This window comes from Loxodonta africana, chromosome 17 (assembly GCF_030014295.1).
Source record: "Loxodonta africana isolate mLoxAfr1 chromosome 17, mLoxAfr1.hap2, whole genome shotgun sequence".
NCBI lineage: Eukaryota > Metazoa > Chordata > Mammalia > Proboscidea > Elephantidae > Loxodonta > Loxodonta africana.
In genome coordinates, this window is record NC_087358.1 from 27,079,914 (window position 1) to 27,092,086 (window position 12,173).

At 39.7% G+C, this 12,173-nt stretch overlaps 1 protein-coding gene across 1 annotated transcript in view; it reads right to left on the minus strand.

Annotated features, from left to right (window-relative positions):
* Positions 1-9,118, minus strand: part of NDFIP2 (Nedd4 family interacting protein 2) — a 52,098-nt gene extending 42,980 nt beyond the window's left edge. The window contains exon 1 of the mRNA XM_003409344.4: positions 8,783-9,118. Coding sequence (XP_003409392.2) covers positions 8,783-9,103 — 321 coding nt within the window. The 5' untranslated portion in view covers positions 9,104-9,118. The remainder of the gene's footprint in view (positions 1-8,782) is intronic.
* Positions 9,119-12,173: the final 3,055 nt, after the last annotated feature.

Genomic DNA, 12,173 nt, shown 5'->3' on the forward strand with positions numbered 1-12,173 from the left:
ACCAACAGAATGAAGAAGTGACATTCTAGACTTCTAAGCCTAGGTCTGAAGAAGAATGGCAGCTTCTTCTTCCTTCTATGCTATGAAAAGCTGAGGTCACATGGAGAGAGCACACAGGGCATATGACAGCACAGAGAGCCAAGACGCTTCAGTCAATAGTCTCAGCTGAGCTCCCACTCAACAAAACTCAACAGTTAGCATCAACTGTCAGCCAAGTAAGTGAGTCATCTTGAATCTCCCAACCTGTCTTAGCTTCTTAGTGCTGCTGTAACAAAAATACCACAAATGGGTGGCTTTAACAAACAGAAGCTTATTTTCTCAGTTTAGGAGGCTAGAAGTCCAAATTCAAGGCACCAGCTATAAGGAAAGGCTTTCTCTTTGTCAGTTCTGAGGGAAGGTTCTTGTCTCTTCGGCTTCTGTTCCTAGTTCCTTGGAGATCCTTCAAGTGGCATGTCATTCATCTTCCATTTGTATTTCCTTTCTTCTGTACCTAATTTCTCTTTTTCTATTTCAAAAGTGATTGGCTTAAGATACTCCCCTATACCATAAAACCAAAACCCCACTGCCATTGAGTCAATTTCGACTCATGGTGACCCTACAGGACAGGATAGAACTGCCCCCACAGGGTTTCTAAGGCTGTAAATCTTTACGGAAGCAGATTGCCACATCTTTCTTCTGCACAACAGCTGGTAGGATCGAACCTCCGACCTTTCAGTTAGCAGCCAAGTGCACTAACCACTGCACCATAGGGCCTCATTACTATAGCAAAGAAAACCCTATACCCAAACGGGATGACATCACAGGTGTAGAGGTTAGGATTGCAACACGTATTTTGGCAGGGACACAATTTAACTCCTAACACAACCCAATCATATCTAAAATGACTGCTGCCCCAGCTAAGCAACACATGGAGAAGAACCTCTCCATTGGTCCCAGTCAACCCACAAAATCTTGAAAGATAATAAAATGCTGTGTTTAGAGCTGTTACACAGAAATAGAAAACTAAAATACCAGTTCCATCATAGCTGGGACTATTATTTAACCTCTTTGTGCCTCATTTTTTTCATCTGCAAAATGAAGATCATGACATCATCTACATCACATTAATCTAAGGATTAAATGTGCTAGAATGTATAAAGCACTTAGAGTTCTGGCCATATTCCTGACGTAAGTTACTGCTTTATTATTACTACTGAAAATATTTTTTGTTTTTACTACTGAAAATATTTATTGACACATTTACTATCAATAAATGTTAATAATATTTATTACTTATTTCATCAAACCGCTTTACTTTCTTCAAAGCACATATTACTATCTGAAACTATGCTTATTTATTTATGTCTCCTCTCCACCAAAGTATGAGCCATGAGGCCTGCATATCTTATTCACCAGCACCTAAAAAAGAATTTGGCAAGCAGAGATCCTCCATAAATTGTTATATATTGAATAAATGAATATATGAGTTATAGGACCTTTGTTTTATAGTTAATAACATGTGAAAACTGCTCCCATCTTTTCTTAAACACAAGTCTGATGAGAGGTACTCAAAACCTACAACAAGCGGCTAATCCACCTGTGATACTTTCAAGATATTGCAATCATTACTGAGGAGCCCTGGTGGTACAGCGGTTAAAGCACTCGGCTGCTAACCGAAAGATCAACTATTTGAACCCAGCAGCCACTCCTTGGGAGAAAGATGTAGCAGTTTGCTTCCATAAAGATTTACAGCCTCGGAAACTCTATGGTGCTGTTCTACTCTGTCCTACAGGATCACTACGAGTTGGAAATGATTCAATGGCAGTGGGTTTGTTGTTGTTTTTTTTTTTCTTTTTTCCTAACTTGTTACTGCACAAACATTACATCATTACTAGATCATGTATTGTTCAAATATGTCTGAGAAATAGCAAGCACGGTTCAGGTGCGCTAACTACTCATTTGTGTAATTTCACATGAGTGGACACGTTCAGATCTGAATTTTTTTTTTAATGAGCTACATTCAGTCAACCAGATCAATGACACATTTATAATTCATTTCACTACATGCACTGAAATAGCAAGAGAAACTTAATCTGGGTGTGTCTAAAAACAAATTACCCTGGAAGACAAATTAACATTAATTCTGGGCTTCAAGTTACCAAATTTGGTATAAAATATACTTCAGTGTGAATTTCCTCAGTTACAGTTTTTTTTTTTTTTAAAGTTTAAAACCTATTTTAAAGATGAAATCAAAATCAGACACTTAAGAGAACCCTGAAGCACCTCTATGGAAAAGCATAGTCTACAAAGTAGAAAGGCAAATCCATAATGTAGTCTCTCTAATACTGATTCTCAACTTTGCCTCTGCCTCCACGCAGACGACAAATGGAAGAAACTTGCCCTTTCCAATGACAGGTTAGGAGTTTTCACATTTAAAAACAAGATTTTGTAAGAGAAACCAGATGGGTGTGGTGGAGAATTTCGACGAGAAGTAAATGTATATGAAGTCAGAGAAGTATGGGAGAACACATTAAGGTGGAAGAGCTATTAGTAAGTAGGTCCTGCTAGACTCCAGGAGCTACAGCATAAAAGAGGACAGATTGCTAAAACAGGGCACTGTACAGATATGGAAAGGCCCATTCAAGGATCTTGGATGCCAAGAAAAGAATTTTCAACATCCCAAAATTCCATAAACCCACCAGAATAGCTAAAATTAAAAAGGCTGACAACACCAAAATTTTAGCAAGGTTGTAGAGCAACTAAAATTATCATACATTGTTGATGGAAGTATAGAATGGTACGACTACTCTGGAAAAAAGTCTAGCAGTTTCTTACAGAACTAAACATAAGTCTACCTGATAACACAGCAATTCCACTAAAGAGAAATGAAAATATATGTCCACAAAAAGAATATTCACAACAGCTTTATTTATAATAGCCAAAAAAAACTGGAACAATCCAAATGCCCATCAACATAAGTAGTATATTCTGTAGTATATTCATAGAACAAAACATTATTCGGCAATAAAAAGAGATGAACTACTGAAAACACACAAAACATGGATCAATCTCAAAAACTTTATGCTGAGTGAAAGAAGCCTTGCAGACTATATGTGTATAACTCCATTTATATAAAATTCTGGAACAGGCAAAACTAATCTGTAGAGGGTGAAAAAATCAGAACAATGGTCACCTGGCAGGTAGGGGATGAATGGGAAGGATTACGAGGAAACTCTGTAGGGTGGTGGTAATGCTCTATATTAGGGGTCAATAGACACTTTCTGTAAAGGGCAGAATACTAAATATGTCAGGATCTGTGGGTTCTGCCTCAAATGCTCAATTCTGACCTTGTAGTACAAAAGCAGCCAGCAACAATACATAAATGAATGTGCACGGCTGTGTTCCAATAAAACTATACTTTAAAAATTAAAAGTTGGAACATGGTTTGCCAATCCCTAGTCTATATCTTGAAAGTGGTTTGGGTTACACAGGTGTATGTATTTGTCAAAACTCACCCAACAGGACACGTAAGATTTGTGCATTTCACTATATTCAATTTTATCGCAAAGAAAAAGAACTATAAACAAATATTGAACTCTAGGCAAGTGGTAAGCATGTGGTTTGCAGTGAAGTATACTGATATCTGCAACTTACTTTGAAATGCATCAAAAATTTAGATGGATATACAAAAAGCAAATATAATAAAGTATTAACAACTGCAGATAATTTTTCAAGGTATATGGGGGTTTAACTGTACGATTCTTTCAATTTTCTATCTATTTGAAAATTTTATTTAAAAAATATTGGGAGGAAATACACTAACAGGGCACTAAGATTTCTGAACAAGGTGAAAATCAAATTTATATTCTACAAATAACTCATGCAGGGCAAATAATACATTGAAGGATGGTGAGATGAAGGAAGAAAGCAGCAAGGAGGCTTTTGCAACAGTTCACACCACAGAAAGCATTAACATTTAAGAAGTGAGGAACAAATATAAAATGAGTTCACAAAAAGAAAGAAAAGCCAAGGAAGTAGAGGGGAGCAGAATGTTTCTTGGTATGAGGAATAAGAAGGAGAAAGTTCAAAGTGTCAATGTAACAGAGCAATCAAGCAAGATGAAGGCAGAAACATATCTACTAGATTAAGCAACTGGGTGACCTTGATGATATAAAAGAGGTGTGGTAAGAACATAAACCAGATATTGATGAGTTCAAAGGAAACAAATAAGTAAAGATAAAATGAATCAAGCTAGGCCAAGAAAAGAGGGTGGTAAGTAGAGAGGAACATAAGGTAAAAAAACTGCAATATTTCTTTAAAATGCAAAACAAAAGGAAAAAGGTACACCTAAAAATCACCGTATATTATCTCATCCAGAACATGGACTGTTGGGCAAGGCAGTCTGCCATGGACCTGAGTGTCTTCACATAATCTTGCTGACTGTGCTGGCCTGCAAAGCTTAACCGTCTCTTGATACTGAGCAGTTTTTTGTAATAAGTCACGTAGGCAACAAAAAAGGTCAAGGTGATCACAATACATAACTGCCCTCCCAACCTCCCACAGAGGTGGACTGGCTTGTGTGTTGTTTGCTATGTTTGCTACTTGCTAAAAAAAAAAAAAAAAACAAGTGTTGGACCCTTGCTCCTGAGTTCCTCAGCTGCCATGCAAATCCACTGCATGTGTCCATCGGGGCACATCACCACCCCCCTCCCCCTGTTGAACTTGGGAGCAAGGAAAATCTACACAAATATGCTAATATTCATGCTGCTTGCTGTGCCATGAGTAATAATGTCACTTGTCTCTGACCTGTGAGTCTCCTATCACGTGGCAGATCCATGAAATAGTAACAGACTAACTTAGTAGCTTGTAATTAGGTAAAATCAAATTTTAGACTTTTCGCAGTTCTTGGCATGTACCAAGAACTATTTGACATTCATGTTGCTACATAAAACAAGAGGCATACCAGCAAAAAACTGAACTATGCATATCTCAATTTATATAATTACTTATTAACCATGTACCAGTCTCTGTACTATATGTTTCACGTATATTACCTTATTTAACTCTCATAATAATCCTAATAAAGTAGGGGTTAAAAAGAGGAAACTGTGGCTTCAGGGTGCTAAACCAAGGTCTCACAATTGAAAACACAGAACATCTCCTGGTTTTAAGATGCTAATATATGCTGTAAATCTTCCAGGGACACCTATTATCACATTCTGGAATACAGCTGGGGAAACTACTGCTGTAATCAACACTGCCAATTTAATTTGTACACAGAATACCTCTTAAATCTTAGTAGTCAGCTTGGTGTATGTACATAACATCAAAGTTAGAATGTGGCCTAACAGCTGCAACCCAAGTCGACTACTTTATTGTTTGGCAACATTGCTCATTTCCTACTAAGCAAAACTGAATTCCCCATAACACAACAAAACAATGTATCATACCTGACTCTTTCTGGACTTAGAAGAGTAACTTCTTTTCCTAGCTCTCCACTGTTGTTCAGGGCTTTAAAATTCAGGACCTTTGACCAATGGAAGGAAAAAAGAGCCTACAGAAAAAGCTGTTCCAGATGAAGCTTGTGCCTTGGTTAATGGTAGTAAGTCGTTCTGATAGTCCTGGCATCACCACTTTCAGGTATAAAACCAAAACAACTCCATTGCCATCGAGTCAATTCCAACTCATAGCGACCCTACAGGACAGAGCAGAACTGCCCCATAGGGTTTCCAAGGAGTGCTGATGGATTCAAACTGCTGACCTTTTGGTTAGCAACCAAGCTCTTAACCATTGTGCCATCAGGGCTCCAACTTTCAGGTATGGAGATTCAAATTTTAACTCTTTAAATAAGTGACAAATTAACTCCAAATACTAATCTCACCCCCTAAGTATACGTGCCTGTCTCCTTTCTTATTCATCCCTTAACACTCAATGATCAAAGTTGTTTACTGGTACAGTTAATTAATCATTCCAAAGTTTTCCCAAAAAGGTACCAAAGGCAGTCACAAAACAGTAGTGGTTACCATGTAAGCCAGACCGACAGACAGGTCTCTACCTAAATAGTAGAAACTTCTTCTGCTTCTCTGGCATATACCTAGATACAAAGAGATAGATCAGGCCCTTCTCAAAAAAAAGAATAAAACAAAAGCTACACCGGATAAATGAAATTACTACGTAATTACACAATAACAGGAATTAAAATTGCACCAAAATTCCCAAACACTTTGCCCTACAGAGAAAACAAACTGATGTCTTAGCTACTTAAAGTATTTATCTTTACAGGACTGATTTTTGCCCTCTGTTCTGAAGGAATGCCTCCACTCATTTAAAGTCTATGTAGTACACATCTCCAGTTTCCAAAAAGGAGCAATAAAATGTTACACTGTCCACCATTTATTCTGAAAGGAGTTGCACAGAAATCAGGGCTTCAAGCCAGTTCTTCCCAGTTCAGTCATGGCCAAGGAAGTAAAACTGGAACAGACCCGAATTATTAAAAATTCGGTGAATTGGAACCATACCTGAAACGGGTTGAAGCCCTGCTAGAAACATAATCTCCTTTTTAGAAAACAAGGGCAGCATACACGATGCATAGCAACCAAATCTCTTGCCCCTTGAATTTTGAGCAGAGTTGGAAACAGCAGTGCCCTGCTCAAAAATGGCAGCCAACTGCTCCCCTGTGAGCAGTTGTGTCGTGCTCCATAGTCCTGCCAATAATCTAATTTCATGCATCAGGCTCCTGAAAGGGCTCACTACGCCTCCTCCGAGTCTCCCATTCCAGGGCTTTGACCTGTAATTTCTCCTGTTCCGTTATAGTTTCGGAGCCCCCAATTATAAAAATTCAGGTCTGTTTTTATTTTCTGGTTTCGCTTTGTTGGCCATGACTAAACCAGTTCAAAGCCCTGAGATAAATCAAGTAGGAAATATCTTAAAACAGAGAGCAAATTTCAATATTCTGGTCTCAGGAATTTTAGAAAATAATAGTAAGTCAAGTTTCAACTAGTCCTAACTGATGAAAGCAAATGTAAAATATAATAAATTACTTTAAGGCATAAGCTACATCACTTAAAAATGCTTTGAACAAGTTACTCTATATCAGAACATGGTTGATTAAAATAAGCAAAAGCACCCAAAAGAGAAAGACTTCAAATCAGTCAGGGCCATTAAGAAAAACAAATAGGCACAAGAAAGAGGTTAGAAAAAGGAAACAAATCCCACTGCTAATCTTACTGCTATGTATCTATTGCATTTTATTTTTGTTAACATCTGCAAAAAAAATCAAACCACCAAAAATCGTATGCAATCCAATTTGAAAAAAAAAAAAGTCTTCTATACTGTTAGGAATGATATTTTTCCAAAAATACTGATAAATTTTCAAGAATTCAGAATACAGATCTTTTTGGAGGTTTTACAGGACATAAAAATCAGTTGAAAATTAAAGTATCATGAACTTTTATATTAGAATATGTAAATTTACAAACATTGGGATCTCATCTTTTGGGATCCTTCATATTTGACAAAATGCAAGTATTAATAGAAATTCTTAGTTCACAACTAAGTCTTACATGAGCAAATAGATTTGATAAGTGAAATCTGTGACTATCACATCTACATTTGTAAAATTTTATAGACAGTATATAAAACCGAACCACCAATAATACGAATAAATGTCTTTCTCCTCTTCCTCAAATAAGTAGTTTTAACTAAATTGCCATTTGAAAGTGTACAAAATATGTTAGCTGGCTACAACCAAACAGTCGTCTACTGCTGAGTCTATTTTAAACAGGGTTTACAATGTAATCTCCAACAGACATCAAAGAGCCCTGGTGGCACAGTGGTTAAGTGTACCGCTGCTAACCAAAAAGGTCACTGGTTCGGGCTCACCAGATGCCCCGTGAGAGAAAGATGTGGCAATCTGTTTCCATAAAGATTACACCCTTGGAAACCCTATAGGGGCATTTCTACTCTGTCCTATAGGGTTGCTCTGAGTTGGGATCAACTGGAGGGCACACAACAATAGACATCACTAGAATTAATACATAAAGGAACAATACATTTAAAAATTGACACTGAAAATATAAAGGACAACTTTTCACTGATTTCAACATACAAAGATTTCCATGGTGCAGTATTAAACTAGAAAAATTGTATTTCATGAAAAATATTTTTTAATACAAGATCTAAATTTTATCTAATAATAAAAACATCCTCTGTTCCCCCTCCCGCCAAAAAAAATGCAGGGGTGGAAAAAAGAATACGTTCCCTTTTGAAAGTAACATAATGGAAAAGGACAAAATGACAAGGTTAACTACGGAAACAAGATCAGCACTACGGCTATTTCCTATAGTTCCACAATTCCTACCCCGCATTATTACCAATCCACACCCCACCCCACCCAGTATTACACCTCTTTCCTCCCATTCCATTTATGACGGCGATCACCTTCCCAGCAGGTACGTGAACTCAGCACGATTTCCCAAAGACAATCGACTGGAATGTCTCAGGAGTGACTGGGTCAGGGAGCAAAGAAATTATCGAGAAAATGAGAAATAAAATAAAAACAAGTTTTAAGGCGTGTGTGTCTGGGTGGTCTCACAGCGGGGTGCAGGGGGAGTGGGGGGCTCGGAGGAGACTTGGGGCGAGAGGGAAGGGTCTCTAAGCGACGTAGGCAGGCTTCACAGAAGTGTGAGGCAGCAGCTCAGGTCAAAAGCAGCAGCCAGCACGTCCTCTCCGCGAATACCTAAGGACAGGGACCCTCGGGGCCGCGGCGGAGGCTGCGGGGCGGCGCAGGAGGCCGGGAACTCACCACCTGGTAGCGGCCAGTGCCCGGCTGGTGGAGATCCATCCTGCCCGGCTCGGAATCTGGCTTCCGAGAGCGCGAGTCCCCTAGGCGCTCAGCCCCCTCGGCCACCTCTATCGACGTCGTCGCCGCCGCCGCAGCGCCCCTTCTGCCTCTGTTTCTGCCGCCGCTGTCGTCCGGCGAGGCCGCTTCACCGCCTGTCGCTCCCGGAGCCGCCGCCGAAAGCTCCGCGTCGGCGGAGGATCGGTGGAGAAGCTCCGGGGCGCCGCGGGGCCGACGGGCGCTACTGAGCATGCTCGGAGTGACCGCGCCTGCGCGCTGGGTCATCCGGGGCCCCCCAACCACGTAGCGAGTGGGATGGTTTCGTAGGGTGGTAGATGGAAAAGTAAAAGAAGTCCCTCAAGCTGTCTAGTAATAGCAGTACGGAAAGCTGTCTAGGTTGTCAGCCTGTCGGGAGTGGGCGGTAGCAAAAAGAGGGGAAAAAAATATCACCGTCCTTGATTGGACTTTTCTATGTGGACGGCTTTCACGCAGGCAGAGTCGGCTGCACAATCACACGACACAGAGACGTCGAGAAGGGAGGAGACGCATTCCTAGAACACCTGAGGACAGGTCATCTATTTATTTACCCAACACTTCGTATTACCCAACCTGGGACAATGCAGAGACTCATCTCTAGGACATTCCTAAAACGCTCATTCGAAATCATTAGTGAAGTAAGGGTTTGTTTTTTGTCTTTTGTTTGCTCCTTTTTGTTAGTAAGAAAGTAACGAATCCCACCGGGACTGTTCAGACGTACTTACACTTCTCTAAGGAGAGCTCTCGTGCTCAAGGTTAGTGGACGGTTACAAGTAAATAATGAACAAAAATAATGAAAGTTATCAACTACTTAGTAGTCATATTCAAACCCTGATTCCAAAGGGCTTAACAGTAAGGCATCTCTTTGTGTGCAGCATTGTTAAGACTATTTCAGTACCTGGTTAACCGCTGATTTAGAAAATAATATCGGAATCGTTACTCCCTGTCCTTGAGCAGAGAATGTGACCCAGCTGGAGTTGTGAGCTCACAAGGACACATCAGCTGGGCCCTGAGATAAAGACAATAGCTAAAATAATCTTGGAAAATACATTGTAGGGAATCTTTCACGAAAGCCAGAACACGAAAGACTTTGCACTCTTTTTCTATTAACATTTAGTGAATAGAAGTTTGTTGGACCAATGAAGACCCTCCTGGCTGTCAGTTACTGAAACCTGTACCAATGAGCGTTAAGAGAGACAATTCAAAATGTAAAATCAGTTTCTAGCCAATGTGTGAAAAGGTGAAGCTTTCAATGGTTTTGCCCATTTGTAATGTTGATATATACTGATGACTCTGTAACCTTCCTTGGACTCAACAGACTTGGCTGTGGCAGCATGCTTGTCTGTTTTCCCACTTAGGTCTGTTCTGTAATATTCTCTGGCCACGGAGGACATGGCTGTGGCAGCATGCTTGTCCTCTTCCCACTTTTGTATTTTTGAATATATGCTGAATGAAACTTTCTTTTTTGCTTTACTAAACTTTATGGTTTTTTTCCCCTACAACACCACACATTATCTGCTGCGTATGTTCCTCTAGCACAAAGCATGTTCCCCTAGCAAGTCAAAGAATATGAGGGGCAGAGTAAATCACCTCTTAACCCAAAAAACCTACTTTCTATACTTTGGAAACTGTGGTTCTGTGTGATTTGGCTCAGAGGGTCTCAACCTTTTTTTTTTTTTTTTTAAGACGCTGAACTTTTTTTCTCCTAAATGATATGTTACCATGGAGGCCCCCCTTCCTGAGGGGGCAATAGGGGAGTCTGGCGCCCCACCTACTTTCCCTGACTGGCCTCTCTAGGGAAGGTTCCCAGGTTAAAGAAGGCCCCTGGATCAGCCTGATGAACTGGTTAAAATCGCAAAGATACAATACTGAAACTCACTGAGAGATCATCAACAGAAAATGGAAACCTTCCTGATAATTTTATTCAAGAGCATTCATTAGCCCTTTCCACTTCTGCTGTCTTGACACACCTAGCAGCAGAAAGTGTGAAAAGCCTAACAATATTAAGAGACGATGATACCATATTTAAATTTCTTTAAACTTGCTTTCTTTTTAATCTAACAAAGAGTTTTAGATTTTAAGACAGTAAACAGTAACATTTTATTGGCATTACTGGTACAAGAGCTCAGTCTCACAATTTCATCTCAAATGTTAGCAACTTTCAAGAATCAAAACAACAGCCAGTGTCAGCAAAATGAAATTAGATTCCTATATCACTTATGGTCCATAAAGTTAAATTTAGAACTTAATTTTATATGTGCTTGCATTTTCATTAATCATTTATATGTGCATTTGTTGCTCAGATCAGACTGCGCTCTGGGCAGAGATGATTTGTTACACCCAACACTCCTAGCACAGTACTGAGAACACAATGGTGAAAACCAACCAAAACCAAAAACCTGTTGCCGTTGAGTCGATTCTGACTCATAGCAACCCTAAAGGACAAAGTAGAACTGCCCAATAGGGTTTCCTAGGAGCGGCTGGTGGATTTGAACTGCCAGCCTCTTGGTTAGCAGCTGAGCTCTTAGCCACTGTGCCACCAGGGCTGGTGAAAACCAAAGACCTGACTAAAAAGCAGACATCTGGAATCCCGCTGGAGTAACTATACAAAAAAACCCACTCCCATCAAGTCGATTCCAACTCATAAAAAAAAAAACTCATAGTGACCCCAAAATCTGTACAGACACAGACTGCCACATCTTTGCCCCATGGAGAAAACTGGTGGTTTCAAACCACTGAACTTTTGGTTAGCAGTCGATCGCTTTAACCACTGTGCCACTGGGGCTCCTGCCGGAGTAACAAATTGTTTTAACTTAATCTCCTAAATTTTGCAGACATTTTGCTAATCTAGCACAACTGTTGACAAAATTCAACAGGAAAGTGTATTTGCAGGGAGGAGGTAGAAGAGAAAGAGAGGAAAGAATAACAGTATGTTTTGATCCCTTCCTAACCCAAGAACTATGCTTGCATTGTATCATTTCATCCTCACAACAACTCTGCAATGTGGACACAATTTTAATCTCCATTTAACAGATGAGGAAAGTAAGGCACAGAGAGATTCAGGAAGTGTTCAAAGCCAAATCGCTGGTAAGTGGTGACAGACACTATGTTAAGTACTATGCTATAATAAAACCAAACTAAAGGCTTTCATCATCTTTCCTCTTTTGTCCACAATTACTGTGAAAGTTGTGCAGAAGACATAAAAACGTAGTGATACATCACAATAAACCAATCTGACTTCCTTAAAATCCCATTCATAAGAAATAAATTATTCTTTCTTGCCATTGCCAAAAGAACCATCCCAAGCTCCTTTGCCCAT